The 20,237-nt window shown below is 36.8% G+C and overlaps 1 protein-coding gene across 1 annotated transcript; it reads right to left on the bottom strand.

Annotated features, from left to right (window-relative positions):
• Positions 1 to 1,056: 1,056 nt before the first annotated feature.
• Positions 1,057 to 12,578, bottom strand: LOC148787844 (uncharacterized). Its single transcript, XM_088881406.1, has 5 exons — positions 12,480 to 12,578; positions 3,747 to 3,878; positions 2,263 to 3,249; positions 1,588 to 2,203; positions 1,057 to 1,529 (listed from the first exon to the last, which is right to left on the bottom strand). Exons 1-5 carry the CDS (start codon positions 12,576 to 12,578, stop codon positions 1,057 to 1,059), a joined length of 2,307 nt encoding a protein of 768 aa, XP_088737532.1.
• Positions 12,579 to 20,237: the final 7,659 nt, after the last annotated feature.

The raw sequence follows: 20,237 nt of genomic DNA, 5'->3' as shown, positions 1-20,237 counted from the left end.
TGACTTCCTTCCCATCAGATTTAGGTAACCCTTCTATGAAATCCATATATACGCGATCAAGCTTGCTCAGGTATCTACAGTGACTTTAGCAATCCAGGATAGGCCTTGTTTTCACTTTTAGCTCGTTGACATGTCTCACACTCCCTGACCCAAGTGTTGACCTCTTCCTTAACAGTTGGCCAAAAGAACAACATTTTCAGCCTTTGTAATGTCCCTGTGATTCCAGAATGTCCCCCTAGAGCAGAATCATGCATGGTTTTGATGATTCTCTCTCTCAATTATCCTTGGCTTCTAATACATATTTTGTTTCCCTTCTTCAAAATTCCATAATGGTAACTATATTCAGGATGAGACTGGGCATCTAAAACTTTAGCTTGAATGATAAGTTGGAAATAAACATCTCCTCCATAGCTCTCTTGTAGTTCTTATATCCACAAGGGTAGCTGAGTGGAAATGGCACTAATAATTTGGATACCCATATCTGTTGGAGTATTGAATCTACCCTTTGATCAAGTATATGCTTGAGGCTCTTTTGATCAGTCTTAATAATGAAGTGGTTCCCTTGAAGGTAATGTTTCCATTTAGTGACAGCTAGTAGTAAGGCCAGAAACTCCTTCTCATAGGTGGACAACCCAAGGTTCTTGGGTGCTAAGGCTTTACTCAAGTAAGCTATAGGCTTGCCTTCTTGCATGAGTACAACACCTATTCCCTTCCCACTTGCATCAGTCTCTACCACAAAAGGTTTAGTGAAGTCAGGTAAGGCAAGTACAGGAGCAGTGGACATTACCTCCTTCAAGTGCTTGAATGCTTCCTCAGCTTCCTCATTCCACAGAAATGCATCCTTCCTAGAAGTGAGGTTAGGGGCTTGCTTAAAAGACCATATCCTCGGATAAATTTTCTGTAATATCCTGTCAGTCCCAAGAAACCTCTCAAGGTCTTTAGGGAGGTTGGAGTAGGCCACTCTCTCATGCATTGCACCTTCTTAGGATCAGTAGCAACCCCATTTTCTGAAATAATGTGCCCCAAGTATTCTATTTGTAATTGTGCAAAAGAACATTAACTCTTCTTGGCATATAGCTTATGTTCCCTCAATAACTCCAAAACCTTTCTCAAATGCAACAAGTGATCATTCCAATATTTCTTGTAAACCAAGATATCATCAAAGAAGACCAGTACAAACTTTCTAAGAAATGATCCAAATACCTGGTTCATCAATGCCTGGAAAGTGGCTGGAGCATTACATAGCCCAAAAGGCATTACTAGAAACTCATAGTGACCACTGTGAGTGATGAAGCTTGTTTTTGAAATGTCCTCCTGTCTCATTCTAATCTGAAAGTATCCTGACCTCAGGTCAATTTTTGTGAAGTATCTTGCACCATGTAGTTCATCCAATAATTCATCTATCACATGTATGCGGAATTTGTGCTTGATGGTAAGTTTGTTGAGGTATCTGTAATCCACACACAACCTCCATGCTCCATCCTTTTTCTTAACAAGCAACACAGGTGGCAAATGAGCTTCGGCTTGCCCTGATAATTCCACTCTTTAACATGTCTTTGACAATGTTCTCAATCTCTATCTTCTAACCATAAGCATACCTGTATGGGGGTTGTTTCTTTGGAATAGCATAAGGCATAAGATCAATCTTATGCTCTATGGATATCTCAGGTGGAAGGGATTGGGGTTCTTGAAACACATCTTCAAACCTCTGTAGTAATCCCTTGATTAATGGATTCTCCATCTCTTGTTTGCCATTGTTGTGAGCAGAAAACAGCTGGTACACCAGATCATGAGTCCTTCTCCCTAATAATCCACTTAAAGGCTCTGCTAATGAAGCTCTCAACTCAGCCTTCCCTGTCAATGCTCTCAGAACAATCTCTTTTCCTCTGTGAGTCATAGTGATAGTTCCTTCATTATAATCTAACTTGACTGGATTGTGAGACTTCAACCAGTCACATCCTAGCACAAAATCACAGCCTCCTAGCTTAAGGGTTCTGATAGGGTAAGAAAACTGGGACTCCTGCATCTCCCACTGAAGCATTGGACACATTGTTTTGCTTATAAGCCTGAAGCCATCTGCTACACTTACCCTCATAGGTGTTGTCTCCTTGGTTTCTAAGTTCAGGGCCTTCACCACCTTTTCATCCACAAAGCTATGGGTGCTTCCACTGTCCACTAATATGTGAATCTCCCTTCCATTTATCTGCCCTTGATCCTCAATGTTCCACTCCCTATACTCTCACATATAGAATGCAGTGATACAGTCACATCCTCCTCTTCTATTTCTTCAGTTGGAGTGTCTAATTGCTCTGTATCCTCTTCATCAGCTTTAATTTCTTCCTCATTCATCAAGACATAAGAATATCTCACCTTACATTTGTGTCCAGGTACAAAAACTTCACCACAATTATAACATAGGTTTTTCTCCCTCCTTGCTCTCATCTCAGCTTCAGTGAGCAGTCTCCTTGGTTGACTGTTTTCATTTCTGGACTTGTAACCAGGTTTGTAAGAAGGCTTGTAAGTAGGGGCCTTACTTACAGGTCTGTAAGCATTTTTAATGGGAGTATTCTTCACTGATTGTTGTGTTTTCTTAATGATGGCTTGCACAACTGTTTCCTGTTTCCTGGAAAGCATTATGGCTTGATTGAGGGTTACAGGCCTCAATGTGGCCACATACCCCTTTATCTCTTCTTGCAGGCCACTAATGAATTTCATCATAAAAACCTCCTCACTTAACTGTTTGTTAAAGATCAGCATTTGTGCCTCTAATTCCTCAAACTTCTCCAGATAGGCATTCACACTTGTATCCTGATGAAGTTTGTTGAACTCAGTCACTACATTCTCATAATCCAGATCTTCAAATCTCTCCAAAACGTTCACAATAAGTTCCTGCCAAGTTGGTTCCCCTCTCTTCTCTACAAAGCCTTGATACCATAGTTCTGCTCTGCCTTGCATGTGTATTGAAGCCAAGGCAATCTTTTGCCCCTCAGGAATAGGTATCATTTGGAAATAGCGAGTGCATCTTCTAATCCAAGCCCTGGCTTCTTCTCCATTGAAGAGTGGGAATTCCATTTTGTGAATGGAACTGTAACCTGTTTCAGACAAGCTGGTGTTCTCTCTACCTGCATTGTGTTGTGGAGCTACCCTAGAAAAGGATACTTCATCCACAGTTGTAGTCAATCCTTCCCCAAGGATGGACTTATTTCTGTTGTAGTTTTGAAGCTGCAAAACCACACTCTGGAATTGTTGCTGCACAATGACAAGTGTGTGTTCAATGTTTACTACAGCTGCATTGAGTCCTTCTTGTGCCTCAGTTAGCTATTCTAGACGAGCATTAGTGTGTTCCTCAGCAACCTGCCTCTTTGCCTTTTCATCAATTAACACAATATCAGTTTTTTTTATAGCATCCTATAGTTCTTTCAACCTAGTACCATCAGCCATTTTCTAAGTCCAAGGATCGAGTGGCTCTGAGGCCAAACTGTCACGTTCTTGCAGAAATTTGGGTGGGAAAATGAAGAAGAAAACGAGAGAGAAGAGGAAGCAGAAAAACTTCATAAAAATTTCATTAAAAAACTGAAACCGGTTCCTCCTTAGTACATAAAAACATCCAACAGATCTTTTCATTAATTGAGTTACAATTCTCAAAAACTATTCCTAGAATTGTAAGGACCAAGCTCGCGCCTCCCTCTCTGGCTCTTTCCTTCTGCAGAAATCTGAACTCCAGCAGCTCAAATGTTGTCACCCACACCTGCACCAGGAGCTGCCACGTGTCCCTCTTTCACTTCCTCAGCAGCTTCCAAAACGACGTCGCCTTCTGCCAAAATCCCCAATTCTCTAGCTCGCCCTAATTTCACAGCAGAAATAGCGTCGCCCTTGCTCTGAATGCCCAATTCCCCTTTTTAATTCAGATTTTCCCTTGATCGAACGGCTCGGATGATCCTTCACCATCCAATGGCCACTTAAAGAAGTCGCATTTCCCCTTGAAATCGTGACATTCGTCTATATAGGCAAGCAATCGTCGAACGCCTTCGTATTATATATATATATATATATATATATATATTATATCATATATATGTATAGTATATATAGAGTATATATATATATATATGAATTATATTTAAATAACTTAAAATATGAACCATTCATTTTTTAACAATTGAAGATCAATGACTCTTATAAGAAGAATATAATAGGCATTCAACACAAATTTTAACACCGTTAACCTTAGAAAGGGAGTCGGTGCAGTATTTTAAAAAATATATAAGAGTTTTTATCTAAATTTTTAAAATTAGTGGAATTTTATGCAATTTATCCTAAACATTACAAACACATATGGGCTGAAGTTATATATATACTCTGAAATGATTCAAAACTAATCTATAGGTGAAAAATTAAAACCCATGAATATGAGAAGATTGAATCACAAAACTTTTCCCATCCCACATCAATCAATCCTGGGAGAGTGAAAACTGAAAGCAGCTAGCACATTAGACTTCAATTGTCCAGGTAATAAATTTAATAAGGTATTGAAAGAGTTAAATACAGTTACTATTTTTAAAGTATCTATTCCACGTCAATTATACCCAAAGTGTTAAAACCTTTAAAACTCCCCCAGTCTTTACTTTTTAAGTTTGAAAAATTCATTTTATTCTTATAAAAATTATTTGTGAAAAATAAACAAAGAAATTTTAAAATGCCAAAATCACCATTTGTCTAATTTTAGTTTCATTTGTTCGTCGAACTCTTTTTTTTTTTTTTTTTTTTTGTAATTCTAAAGTATAATTGTAGCTCATTTTATTTTAGTTTTACTTATTTATCAAATCAAGTTAAAAATAAATGTATACATGCATATATCAAATCAAGCTCTTTTAAACTTTCATAATTCTAAAATATATTGAACTCATTTGATTTTAGTTGTACTTGCTTGTAAAACCAAATTAAGAATAAATTTATACATGTGTATATATATATATTTACTTAAACGAATAGATAATGAATAATATTAAAGGGTTGATGAACTAATAAAAAAGTATAGAATTTTAGTATATATTTTTAATATATATTTAATATATGATAATTATATAAATATGATAATTTTATGTATGTATAAATTTATTTTTAACTTTGTTCGCCAAACAAGTAAAACTAAAATAAAATGAGGCACAAGTACTTTATGATTACAAAATAAAAAGAGCTCAATGAATAAGTGAAACTAAAATTAGATAAATGGTGATTTTGGCATTTTAAAAATCTCTTAATTTTTTTCACAAAGCAATTTTTATAAGAGTAAAATAATTTTTCAAACTTAAAAAGTAAAAGTCAGGGTTTTTTTTAAGATTTTAATATTTACCCCTATAATATCCAAAATAATTAAAAAGGTACAAATTATCCATTCCTCTAGAATCGTATCTAATGTGTGGAAAATACAACTGGGTAAGTATTTTTTGCCACTCAATGATCAAATTACCCTGTCTTCCCTAAACAATTGCAAAACCCCAATTATAATATTTTATATATTTAGATAAATTTTATTTATTTTAAAATTATATAACTTTAACATATAATATAAAAATATAATTTAATTTATATATAAAAAACAAAAAAATTAAAAAAAATTAAAAAAAAAGGGAAGGATGGTGAATGGGGGATGACAGACGGAAAAAGGAGGAGATGTCGTCATAGGAGGGAATAACGAAAGTGGGTGATGGTGCAAAATGATCGTTTCACTATGGATGGCAGAGAAAAAAGCGCTACAAGAGAGGGGCGCAGGTTAGAATTTTTTGAACGATAAAATGAAAATAACTCGTCAAGACTAACAGATCAGCAGTGGGTGAGGCGTCAAAATTCTCACCTTTGGACGGGCTCCAACGGTGGTAAGCTCGCGTCGAGAGTTGGTCAAATAACGGACTAAAAAGTAGTAGAAGATGGAGGCACAGGTAGGGTTTTCTAAACTAAAAAATGGAGATAACTAGCCGACATTTTAGAAGATTAGCGGTGGATGGGGTGTCAAAATGCTTGTCGTTTGACGGGCTTTTCAATGGTGGTAGGCTCGTGTTGAGAGGTGGTCGGACGGCAGAGATATGGGAGGAGAAGAAACCTAGACTAGATATATAAATATTAATGCGTGTCAAAATCGCACGGGTACGATGCTTTATGAACTTGAGCTCCTTGGTGGGCCGAATTCTTTGCAAGATTAGAGATGGGAACCTGCAAAAATAATATTAGCACTCCAATACTCGAGCCAGTATACAATATAGAAGCAATAATACTGAAAAGAGATAATATGAAAATGAGATAGTGAGTTACGATGAAAAATCTTGAGTAAGAACGAGTATGTATAGTAGAAATTGCTTGTGAATACTGGAAAAATGGTCACCTGCTTGAGGGGATTGAACCCGATTTTATAGCCAAAGTCCCCCAGTGGTAAGGGAATCTGGCCTCCGAAGGAGTCGAAGAGATAGTTGTAGTGGATAGGCCTCCTTAGAATCCTAATTATGTTGGTTGGAGAAGTCTAAGGGAGTCTAACTGTCAGGAGACCCTAGGGGGGTGAGGATCCCGCTTCATCAGGAGTTTGCACCACTCTTGTATTTTACATCCTTAGAATTATCGATCATGGTTTGAAATTATTTCTCGGGGGAGCCCAAAGTGGCATATAATATTTTTCCATAGGAATTTCATGACCTCCCCCTTTGTGATTCACGCGAGGGGCTCCGCTTCCACCTATTTCGTTGATAGTCAATGGCTACTAATAGGAATTTTCTTTAGCCTGAAACCAAAGGAGCTCTACTATATCCAGACCCCACTGAGACAAAGGGGCACAGAGAAAAGATGGTGGTGAGAGGCTCTGCTAGTTGATGTATAAGAATGGAGTGTTTTTGGCATCACTCACATTTGTCCACTAGCTACTTAGCCTTTTGCTTCATGGTGGACCAAATGTACCCGACCTATAGAGCCTTATTGGCCAGGCTCCATGTTCCTATGTGAGCTCCACAACATCCACCATGAATTTCTTTTAATACGTGGCATCCTTCTTCCCAGGACAGGCATCTTGTATAAGATGTCTTCCAAAAGCAAGAATCGAGAAGCTCGAGTTTCAAGTTTGGCTGCCTTCCACCGATCCTTGGGAGACTCCCTTCTTCCAACCACCCTAAAATGGGGTTCTCCAGTCCCCCCCAAGGGAAACAACTTGGATTTCCATGGAGGGCTAGGTTCCGACAAGTATTGTATGGTAATACGCCGAGTTCGCCAATCTTCCAAACACCTGGCTAGTTTGGATTGATAATCGACCTTATTATTTTCTTCCCTAGGGACTTGTATGAGCTGAAAGCTTTCAAACTTGTTTTTAGTTCTTTTATTCGTTGTACATACAACACCATATCATCCTCCTATTCGTATGTCTTGTATATTTGTTTGACTGTAAGCTAAGAATCCCAGTGAGCTACGAGATGTTCGGCTCCGGCTTTGTGGGCTATTCTCATCCCTATTACAGCAATTACGTATCAACAGTTACCACTAGGGGCAGTTACCTTTAACCACCCATTGTACGCGAAAGGGTGCAGCCATGCTTCTAGGTACCAAGGTAGGCTAGGACTAGCCATCAAATCATCCTAACAAGTAGTGCGTAATTCCAAGAAAATCTATCTCAAGCCTCTTTTTGCAGAAAAGGCAAAGTGATGAAAAAGATTCCATGTGGGGGCTTCTCTCTTCGGGAGAAAGATGTAGGAAGGCTTCAACAGCGTATTTAGTGAGACTCACTACTCTAAAGAGGAGTGAGTTAGTTCCTCCTCAGAGTGGGGGACTGAATGGTACCCCATAAACTAAACCCGCCCAAGAATGGGCCCAATTCACACAAGGTCCATTAAGAAGCTCCCAAAAACACGAGGCCCAAAAGGTCAAGCACCTCAGGCTAGGCACCCACTTATAGCTTTGAAGAGAGATGGGTTGCAGCAAAGTCCACCGACCCACAAGGAGGAACAACTTGACGCTCGCTTGTCCGATTAACGTGGCCACCTTTACATATGGCAGGGAGCTATTCGTTTACCAAGGAGAGGAGACCTCCACATAGGCTACGACAAGGCTCGAAGATCTAAGCGAATCTCCTACACAGCAACACAACCCCCTAGGGCTGCAGAACCTATCTCTTAGAGTCTGATCCTAGGTCTCCCCAGCCAACATGACTATTTGAAAATCTTCCTAACTACCTCTAAATTTGAGGAGGCTTATGCTTAGTAACCACCAAGTCGAGTCCGAGAGGGTCATGCTTCTTCACCCAGTAGGGAATATGGCTATACTAGCATTCACAGGAAAACACTCTATTTTCATAACTCTCTTGTCATTTTATCACTAGTCATTGTTGTATTATATTTAATTTCATCTTTTCACAATTATTTATTAACTTAAACACTGGAGTGCTAACATATTTTGTGCAAGTCCCCTTTCAAGGCTTGTAGGAAATTCAGTCCAAATAACTCAAATCCAAGGTCTATCAAACGAGCAACTTTTTGCTCGCATCAATTTCTATAGTCTATTATTATTGAAGATGGGAATCTTGGTATCCTCAAATTTTCATTCGTTATTTTATTTTTTCAATTTTCAATTTTCAATTATTAATCATTAATATTGTTTCAGCAAATGTTTTCATCTTCTCCCTCTTTTCTTAACTTCCAATTTTCTCTCTCTTCTCAATTCTCATTTATATTTAACTTCTTAATTCTCATAACTTCCTTTTTTTATTTTTAACATTTTTTTTTCTCAATTGAAATACATTTTTAAGAATAAAAATTAATTTTTATTTTTTAATTAATTTTGCACACCCATTCGAGTGTGCCACACATAGACTAGTATATATAGAGCATGAAGTTGCTATGGAAATACCAATTTTGTTTGCTGTGGAGAGTGGAGAAGAACTATAAAATAAATTAATACCCTTTCATATACCAAAAGACATTTTCAGCTAATATCAAGCCTAATGTTTTGATTTTACTCATAGAATAATATTAAATAATCATTGCACGTATAATTAATCAGTATTTGTCATAATTATTTATTTTTAATTATTATTATTAATGATAATATACAACAAAAATCATATTTCTCATGACTATCATTAGATCATCCTTTTCATAATTCTACGAGCATGAAGTAGACTGAGTCTTGTAGAATCATTTCCACCCAAAGAAATTGAATTTCCTTCATTTTACGTCTGCCGACAAATTAACCCCACCTCACGTAACAATCAATGAGTAATACATATGAATAATTGTTAATCATTTGATGTAAATATAATGAAAAAGTATTATTTTAGTGCGCTAAGTATGTCTAGTTTTAATTTTAGTCTGATAACTATGTTCATTTTTGTTTAGGTCCATTAACTTACGAAACTGCTTATTTTTAGTACTTTGGTAGATTTTCGAACAATTTTATTCCTATGAGTGTATATGGACTAAACTGTCTTTCAAAAGTTGCATAGGGGTAAAATTGTCTGAAAATTTACCAGAGGATTAAAAGTAAGCAATTTGTTAAGTTATTGAACCTAAAAAAATGGATATAATTATCAAACTAAAATTAAAATTTGGCATATTTAACGGGACTAAAATAATACTTTTCCCAAATATAATTAACACCTCAAGTCTCTTTAAATGGAAAACGTGAGAATTGTTAATGATTTGAGGTAAAGTCATGGGCCTATTTCTTCCATATCTATCTTAGACTATCATAAAGGTAATAAAGTTTCACTTTCTTTTACTCAATTGATGGCAACCATTTAACAAAGACTGATATAGAAATGACGAACTACAACTTCGAGGCACATTCTTCTCATTCCCTACAAAAAGAAATAATTTTCTTTTGCACTATAAGAATCTGATATATACTTAAAGAGTATTATATTTAGATATTTTTCATCTAAATCTATTGTTATGCAAATTCTAGTGGTTTTGAATGTAAGAAAACAAGAAAATATTATAATTGGATTTTTTGAAGTTAATCGTATGTATGTAGATATAAAATCTCTTTGAGCCCTCCAAATTCTTCACAACATAAATGCAATATTTGATTTATCAACTTTGAATGTGGAATTTAACACTTTTATGTCCTTTGGTGTTGACTTGAGTCTTTAATAATATTAATTTGAGGGTCTGTCGACTTATTCTCAAATTAAATGCTATAAACTTTGAAATATTTGTGTTGAATTTGAGTATTTCTTAGTAGAATCAACTCTTCGATCATTCGCCAAGGTTGACTTGAGCATTGATAATGTTAATGCATAGGTTTCGTATCACATTCACGAATTAATTGTTAAATTTGAATTATTTTTGCTAAGAATGCCTTGCCTTGAAGGTCATGGATCTCGTATATTTGCACTAAAGAGAACACTACAAAAAAGTCATTTTATTGGGATGGCCAAAATTAGATGGAAGTACCGTCCCAATTTCAAATAGATTTATAACTGATGTGGGTAATTTCAAAAAGACTATTATCGACAGGTGGGGTGCTCGTCATTTTATGTCTAAAAAAAATAGATCGTTCTAAATACCGTCCCAAAATAGGACAATAAAAAACTATTCATCCCAAACCGTCCGAAATTTAGTCCGACTGTTTTGTTGGTTAATTATTTGTGATCGATTTTAGACGGATGTATGTTAGTCTGAAAGTTTGGATGCATAATTTTTATTTGGGAAGGTCTTCTAAGGATCCAAACTTCTTATGGTTGTTCGTCCAAAAGGTAGTCCCAAAATATCGGTTTGAGATGGATGATCGGATGGCAATCTTCCATTTTAAATTTCAATGGCTAATTTTAACGATTTAACGGTCTCGTCCCAAAATCATTTGAAAAGCTTCTTATGGCTATATTTCAGCGGCTATATTATAACGACTATTTGATGTTCGAAAATCCATTAGAAATAAGACTATCAAATTCATGTGCTCCCTCTCATTTGTGTTCCCATTCAATTGCATCCTTCTAATGAAATTGAGCTCTCAAGGTTGACAATGCATATCATCCTGAATATTTGTGATGTAATTAGATATATATAATTGCATGAGAAAAATAAAGAACAAAACACACGTTGGGGCTTTGAATTGTGAGGCATATATTGTCAAGGAAATTAGGTGGTTCACTTATCACTACTTTGAACCTCAGGTTACTTGCAAGTGATGCAGGCCTGGCTGAAACGATAAACTGACTTGAAACGATGACAGAATATTCCTCGATACTCAACCACCCCGGCAGTCGAAGTGGTGCTTTGAAGAAGAGATATACACTTGGTAGGGAACAACAATATGCCTTTATTTATTCTTTTGGCAATAGATCCTCATGAATTAGCTATACGAGATGTACGACTCTGATAATCAATGATTGATCAACTTGTAACCACTAATTACAAAGGATGGTTCAAACTAAAGGAAGTGGATAGGTTCAGGAACGCAGTGGAAGCTCGGGAAACCAAAAACAAAGGCAATAAACAACAAACCAAGGAGTGTATCTTTGATTGTTTTAGGATATTGGTGTATAAATGCAAAAATTATACAAATAAAAGTGGATCTATGTTTTGGCTATGGAGAAAACGAGATTGTAATACTTAAAACAAAAAATCACCCTTGTCGTTTTATATAGTCGGCTACACGCAATGTTCCCCTCCAGGATCCATGCATGCTAGATTCCAACGTGGGAATCCTCTAAAGACATCCACCCCACACCAAAAATGTTAGATCTGCTTTGGTGCTATCAAGAAACAAATTCGAGAAGGGAGATTAAAAAAAAAAAAACGTACTATTGATTAGTCCGTTTTTAATCTTCCTTGTTCTTGACTTGGTTCTAAACCAAGAAGAACATAGCATGGAGAATTTGTTAGAGGATTTTCGTGATCAATGCTGAAGGGGAACTATATCCAAGCCCTAGGTCAAGAAGAAAGAATTTTGTGTGGTACTAATTTTTATATTGTTCAAAAGACCTAGGCATTTAAACGTCTAACTCAACTAGTGTCCACAAACATGCACAACATGTGCACTATCAGTCATGTTGACTGAGTGGGACTCTTCCAAAGAGTCCATTCGACACCTTAAATGGTATTCTCCAACAAATTAATTCAAGCCTAATAATTTAATCCAATTAAATAAAATACCCAACAAAAAGCCAATATGAATGTTTAATCCAATTAAATATACACAAATCGAAATATACTTAATTAATAAATTTAATTTTCAATCAAGTCAAAAATCATAATTAGCCCAACTAATTATTTCTCCCCCATTTCTACTAATTAATAAATTCAATCTATTCTTTTAGAGAGAAAGCAGCGATATTATTACAAAAAAGAAAGAAAACCACTAGATTGTCCATAGTTTTACAAAGCATAAAGTAGACCAAAGCAAAAATTAATAAGGAACAGGCCAGCAATAAAAACTAACTAAATATAATCTAGACTTGTTTCCGGTCTATATAACACCCAGATATACCGACGAGCCATCGAAATCACCTTATGCGCCTGAGTAGCGCTACCATCAAAGAGTTTCCTATTCCGACTAACCCAAAGAGCCCAACATATCATCAAAAATATCTCATATTCCTGCTCCATTATTCAATGCTATCATCTTGTCAAGTGATCTGCCCCATTGGGATATTAAGTAATGCCCAAACTAGACGTGCAAAGGAGTAGTGAAGCAATGCATGCAAGGTGTCCTCCAAGATCAATCCACAGTTCGAGCACCTCTCCTCAATGCGGACTCCCCTTCACAAATTATTCACCGTTGGAAGGGTTGAGACACAACTCCTCTATACAAAGAGCTAAACCTTGGGTGGGACTTTCACCCACCTGATAAAGGCCCACGATTTGTTGCTAGACGAGTCCCTTAGAGCTCCCCGACACCCCACCTAGTTGAGACATGCACTCAGCTAGCCTATATGCACTTTTAACTGTGCAAACACCTTACCTATCATAGTGCCACCATAGCTTGTCTTCAGAAGCTACTGCGTCTAGTTTGATAGACAAGATGCAATAAGCTTCCTCCTGCTGGAATTCTACTAGAATTAGTTCATCATTCCATTGTCGTTCGCTAGTGATAAGTGTCGCGACGCTTGCATCACCTAGGAATGAAGATCAAAAAAATAGTGTGAAAAGTGGTTGGTCTCGAGAGTCATCGGTCCTGAGAGATAGTCACACGATGTTCATTGCTAATGCGCCACCTAACTCCAGCTTTAAGCAACTCTGGGGTACCAATCAGAGAGCACCAAGTGAACGACGAGAAGGTGCCAACACGATCCTCAAAAAATGTCAAAACAAGGAAATATTTCTCGCAAAGGATGCAGTGCAATCGGGAGTGAAGCCTAGAGGCCATACGCCACTTGTTTGGCTTGCAACATTTAATTTTGGTACCGAATGTATCTAAAACCAAGACCACCAGCTTCCTTGCTCGACCACAGCCACTTCCAAGCAACCTAGTGGATCTTTCTCGTAGCCTCATTATGCTAGAAGAACGACGCCACATCCCTTCAATTTCAGCCAATAGAGAATCTGGTATCCTAAAGCAACACATGACATAGACCGGGATCACCTGGACAACAGCCTTAAGAAAAACCATCCTCCTAGCTTGGGAGTGCTTCCTAGTAGTCCATCCTTGAACTTTCCAAATACGTTCTTTAATGTCAGCAAACACTTCCCATAGTGACCCATTGTCGTCGGGGGACCAAGATACTTATTGTGTTTCCCAACCTGGACAACTCCTAATAATCCCGCAAGCTCCACCCTATCATCCGGCACCACATTTTTGCTGAACATGTTTACTGATTTCTGAAGGTTCACCACCAGCCCCGAGATATCCTCAAAGGATACCAACAGAGCTCGAACTTCACTCACTACTGAGTAGTCACTTGATAGAAGATCAGTGTATCATCGACGAACAAAAGATGGAAACCCGAGGTGCATTGCGGCTAACTACCACTCCATGAAGAGCCCTCAAGCTCAGTTGGCGAACTAAGTGGCTGAAAATTTCTGCACAAAAGAGAAACAAATAAGGGGATAGCGAATCACCTTAACGGAGGCCCCTCTCCGATTCCAAGTACCCAAATTGTGTTCTATTTTGCATGAACGAGTAAGATACTTTTGCAAACACATCATATTAATAAAACAAAGGAGGCATGGAAACCTAACTTAAGCAAAAATCTCAAGGAAAATCCATTCCACGGTGATCGTAAGCCTTACTTGTCTTGCTCCAAAGACAAGTAACCTACGGTGTGCCCGAGTACTTATGTGCAAGATAGTGATTTAATTCATAAGCAAAAAGTATATTATCTGTAATCATATGGCTTGAACGAAAGCTGACTGAGATTCGAAAATAACGTCATGCATGAAGGGCTTGAGATGATCAGCTATCGTATTTGATATAATTTTGTAAATGACATTGCACAAGCTAATAGGATGAAACTGCATCATGGTCTCTAGCTTAGGAAGCTTCGGAATAAGAACAATATGGATAAAATTGAGTTGAGGCTTAAGATTACAGTGGTTCAAAGTATCAAGGACACAAGAAGACACATATTTACCTACAATATTCCAATAAGTCTGGTAGAATGCAGGGGACATACCGTCCATGTGAGCGACTTCAAGGGATGCATCTGGTTAAGGGTAAGCTTGACTTTGTCGGTGGTAAACGATCGAAGGAGCTCCATGTTCATAGCACCAGTGACCCTGGGTTCCAACCTAGTAAGAGCCTCATCAAGCAAGCTGACCATAGGGTTAAAGCATTGAAAAATATCACAAAAATATTGAAAAATCAGCTGTTCAAGCTCTTTTTCCCCCATCCTCCAAAAACCCACCTCGTCTCGAAGTTGCCGGATTTCATTCTGTTGCCTACGTTCGCTTGCATAAGCGTGGGAGTATGTTGTATTCCTATCGCCATTTTCAGCCATCGTGCCTTTGGCCGCTGTTGACATAGTGTTACTTCTTTGACCAGGAGATTCTGCAATTCAGATTTCAGATGTCCACAACCCCTAATCTGTCTAGTATAACTTGTTGCCTTTGAAGGTCACAAATCCGCTTGTTTAGCTCCTTAACTTTTTGCGTCACAGTCCCAAAGTAAGAATGACCCCGCTGAAGCAGATTCAGGTAGCAGTTTTTGATTTTTTCTATCATTGACATCGATAGATCCTCCTCTGCTGTCGATTCGCAAGCTTGCCTAACCACCTCCTTGCAATCCGATGATTGTGCTTAGACCATTTCAAATCGAATAGTTTCCTATGCTTCGTCTATTGCTGCATATGCATAGGATCCAAGTCCATTAAGATGAGGGTGTGATCCGAACAGGCTACCTGTTCATGGAGCACTCGCACCGTAGGGTGATCATCTCTCCAATTCGGGTTGCAGCATGCATTGTCTAGCCGAGCTCGCAATTGTGTTTGGATATTCCCCCCTATTGCACCAGGTGAACGTTTCTCTAAGAAACCCCATGTAATGCAGATCACAATCCAGTAAGCAATTTCTAAAATCCTGAATTTGCCACTACTCCGAAGGTAGCATCCCTTGCTTCTCATATTGGTGCAAGATCTCATTGTAATCCCCCACACACAACCATGGTCGAGCTGATACCCAATGCAAGTGTAGTAGTAGTCTCCAAGAGTCCTTCCGATGAGCTACTTCAGGATTCCCATAAAACCTATCTATTAATTAAACAAACTCATCTATTAATTAATTAGTACATCTAATTAATCTAAGCCTTATTTAAATTAACCCAATTAATTTCAAAGGTTAAGTGAAAAATCTAATTAATCAAATTTTGAACTATTCATCCAAAAACATATCCTTCATAAATGGTTCAATCATTTATGCTCTCCAAAAATTAATTTAATTCAATTAAATTAATTCATATCATTCGAAATCAATTCCATCACTTTTCGTGATCTGTGGGACTCTTTAGATTCACCTTCAACTAAACTTGGGCTTATCACTAACAAAATTAATTAAATCTAATTTAATTAATTATTTCTAATTATCCTATAACCAAAAATGTCAGTTACCCTGGGTGGTAGTCCATCAACATTTTATGATAGTAGAGACTATGTGAATATTAGCATGAATATTTAGGCTACAAGTTCCATACCGGTATGGTCCTACCGTCCTCCCTACCTCAGTCTAGCATGAATTTGGGCATCGATTTTCATCCTTCACTAGGCACCTACATTTCATACTTGAAATGCGTTTACTCTATTGATCGTTATAGGAAATCCTTTCTCACTTAATCAATCACTATGGCCATAGACTTAAGAAGTTTAAACCATCTCAAAATGTATAGGAGATCTCGCTGACATAATATTGACAGAGGACAAATTCTTTCTTAAAATCTACCATCCTCACGACATACTCTGATTGCATTGAACAAAACTTATAATGACCATATCTCACAATACAGTCACCTCTTGCCAGATTTAAGATACAGTTTTCAAATGCATGTGACTGTCATGATTTCTCAAATTCGAGGACTTATCCCGTTCTATAGAAATTAGGAATTCCAGTCATACCGATCAAGCCTACAATGCTTTTATATGATGATTCCTACAGGTCAATTCAGTCAATCGACTACTTTACCAACTAACCCACTAAAATTACATAGATGACCTATGTCTCCAGCCGATGAATATGATACTACAATACTTTGTGCAAGTTTCAATAGGATTCTCAATACCCTATCACCAGGTCTTTAACTTGAAATATTTCAGAGCGACCCTCAAAAATTGGCCTTATAGCTGCCGACCTATCCATAGTCTAACTCCACGAGTTGAACCGTTTGATTTGTGGGCATCTGTTCTGACGCTGAAATGTCGTTCAATGTAAGTGGTAAGCACAACAAACACAATTGCCTTTGAGGAATACTTACTTTATTCATGAAGACAATAATACTTTAACAAATATTGACGAATAGTAGTCAATCTAATTGCTTTCTGGCCACCAATTCATGGGAGGCCGTCTAGTAATAGTCAGTGGCACTAGAGGCTAGGTGAACATTGGCATAAACATATAGGCTTTGAATTCCATACTGGTATGGTCCTGCTGTCAGCAATTTCCCGTCCATGGCCTAAGGCATGGAATTGGGTTTCGATTTTCATCCTTAACTATACATCTATGCTTTACACTCGAGACTTGTTTACTCTACTGATAGACATAAAAAAAAAAAAAAAAAAAAAAAAAAAGAAACCCTTTCCACTCAATTGATCGCTATGGACATAGATTTAAAGAGTCTAAATCATCTCAAAGAACATATGAGATCTTGTTGTCATAATACTGACAGGTGACAGATTCTTTCTTGGAATCTACCATCCTCGTGGTATACTCCGACTGTACCGGACAAGGCTTATAATGAGGAGTCTTCATGTGGATTTCGCTCTAGTAGATACTTCAATTTGAATTTAATACTCATATCACGGAGTCTTTATTTGAATTTGAATATAACATATAGTTTATACTAGTATCAAAGAATCTTTAATTTGAATTTGTAGATAACTTATACTCATAGCATGGAGTCTTCATTTGAATTTCAATCTAGTCGATAGTTTATACTCATAAAAAAGTTTTCAACTTGAACTTGTAGACACTTTATACTCAAATTAAGGAGTCCTCATTTGAATTTGACAGATAATTTATACCCATATTAGGGAGTGTCTAGTAGAATTTCAATTTGGGAGTCTAGATAGTTTAAGTTCATATTAATCCACGATAATTATTGACATTTTAGGCTCTTATCAAAGTGAGTTAAAAAAAGTTTCTATGTGAATGATTTAGATAGTTTAAATTCATATTCAGGACTATTATCAAAGTTTTCAATATGACACGATATCTTCTTGTTCATTTTCTTTATGTAACATAATTTAGGACTTGTGAAGATGATGAGCTTGTTCTCTATTTCCATTTGAACTTCGAACTTGATTTATGAAGAGAAGAGATGAGAGGTAGAGATCTATAATGCACGAACATTTTAAAAAATTACTCGATGCAGTGCCGGACACGGACACGCCTAGAACACGTATCGGGCACGGCCTCAGCGTGTCCGAAGATAAAAAGAAATTAAAAAAAATGGACACTGTGTAGGACACGCCTATTTTAGGACACGTTAGGGGTTATTTTACAGTTTTAAAAAGATCTAGGCAAAAACTAAATAAGTTTCCCTTTACGCTTCAATCGGTTGACTTATCTTCTTCTCTCTCTCTCTATCTTTTTTCTTTCTCTTCTTTCTCTCTTCTCTTCTTGCTCACTTTTCTTTTCTGATTTCTCACTTTCTCCTTCAAAACCCTGATTTCGTGGCTACTGTAGTGGCTCTAAAGTATTTCTCTAAAGTTACTTGGCCATGTTTCTTCCTCTTTTTGTTTTCAGAGAAATTGGAGTACTTAGCATTCATCCACTCGACAATGAGGAATCAAATTACTCCACAACGTGCTCAAGATCTAATTTTTGTGCACAACAATGACTCCACAATACATGCAAGGCAACACTAAAATGTGGGATGTGGCAAGAGATGATTTTGAGACCATAGAAGATGTTGGCATTCTAGAAGTTGCAAATCTCTCACTTGATGAACCAGAGTTTGAGTCTTGTTTTATTTGATGAAATTACTGAAGATCCAACAGATGATCATGATGATTTAACTCATTTAGATGACTAGAAATTTGAATGGTTTAACTGATTATATATGTATTTTGAAACAATGTATTTTGCTTAGGAACTTAGAAGACATCCTTATATTATGTTATATTGCATATATTAATTTTATGAGAAATTAAGTATATATATAATAAAAAAATATATATTATTTATAGCCGTGTTAGTGTCGTGTCGTCTCCTACTTTTTTTAAATTTTTTGTGTCGCCGTGTCTGTATCGTGTCGTGTCCATATCGTCATATCCGTGTCTATGCATCATAGGTAGAGATGGTCTAATTGGCGTGCCAAAAATTTGTAATGCAATTTTGTGTTTCTGAATTTAAGAAAACAAGAAAATACTACAAATGAATTCCTTGAATTTAATCATAGTTTTGTGAGCACATTTTATGGGGAAGGGTTGGGGATCCAAAGAATGTGGGTACAAAATCTCAACTTGAATCCTTTTGATTCTTCACTTCATTAATGTAATATTTGACTTAGAAACTCTGAAGGTGGAACTTGATGTTTTAATCTACTTCAATATTGACTTAAGTTTTTTCGATAACATTAATTCGAGAATCTTTTGATTTATTCCTGAATTAAACGTCATAAAATTTAGAATATTTGTCTTAAATTTGAGTATGTCTCGGTGAAATAAACTTTTCGGTCCTTCACCAAAGGTTGAATTGGGATTCGATAATTAATGCTTGGGTTTCATACCACAATCACTAATTAATCATTGAACTTAATTTAATTCTAGTGATGAATGCTTTGACTTTTGCCTTGAAAGTCGTGGATCTCCTTGAATTACTGGAGAGAAAATTTGGAACTTTTTGAATTCTATCTTGCATGCCTTCACTTGTGTCTTGAATTGTATCCTTCTATCTCTTGACTTTGTGTCTTCACTTGTATTGAGTTTTGTGTTATTGAATTATGTGTTTAATTGTTGGAAAATATCCATATTTATAGTTGTAGGATGGAAGACCTTGTCATAGTTACTTGATGAAGTGGCGCAATTTGATTGGCCCTTTATGATTTGTTTGTCATTTGTTTTCTTATCACAAGATGGGATTAAAAAAAAAAATACCAAATCATTGGTATTTGCTTTTGATACCCACTCAATCATTTTCTATAGTCCAAAACAAAGGAGTGGGCCTAGATTGAGCAACTCAACGAGTCTGACGTTGCTGGCACATGAACAAGGTATCAAGCCTATTATTTCTATACTTACTCCAATTGGGCAGGTTCATAAACAAGTCCAATATACCAAGATGACTCATCAGACAACAGGGATTCCACGTCATACATACTCATAACATCTTAGGAGACATTATACTGAAAATCTCCAACGAACTCCCACCAGATCCACAGTGACTAACTTGTCAGCAGCAGATAAAATAGATTCCGCATAACTAGGGTTGATTGGGAATAACTCTCTCAAACAGTCATATCTTCGTTCAGATAAGTCTAAATCTTAATTCATTTTTCTTTTCTTTTTGTTAGTTAACTAACATACACGTTGTTTTCAAATGATATATCATATGCTGCAACTACTTTCAAATTCTACTTCCAAATTGGTAAGTAAAGGCCATAGTGCAATAATAACGGTAACT

The sequence above is a fragment of the Sesamum indicum genome, linkage group LG6, assembly GCF_026168435.1.
Source record: "Sesamum indicum cultivar Baizhima isolate 11 linkage group LG6, ASM2616843v1, whole genome shotgun sequence".
Lineage (NCBI taxonomy): Eukaryota > Viridiplantae > Streptophyta > Magnoliopsida > Lamiales > Pedaliaceae > Sesamum > Sesamum indicum.
This window is presented reverse-complemented; position numbering and strand designations above follow the sequence as displayed.

What these genes read in the sequence shown, in the direction of transcription:
- LOC148787844 (XM_088881406.1), bottom strand. Translation starts at nt 12,578, where the DNA reads ATGGAGCAGGAATATGAGATATTTTTGATGATATGTTGGGCTCTTTGG. An exon ending in GCGCTACTCAGGCGCATAAG is followed by an intron (nt 3,879 to 12,479) that starts GTGATTTCGATG and finishes TTGGGCATTCAG; the next exon opens with AGCAAGGGCGACGCTATTTC. An exon ending in TAGAAGAGGAGGATGTGACT is followed by an intron (nt 2,204 to 2,262) that starts GTATCACTGCAT and finishes GATCAAGGGCAG; the next exon opens with ATAAATGGAAGGGAGATTCA.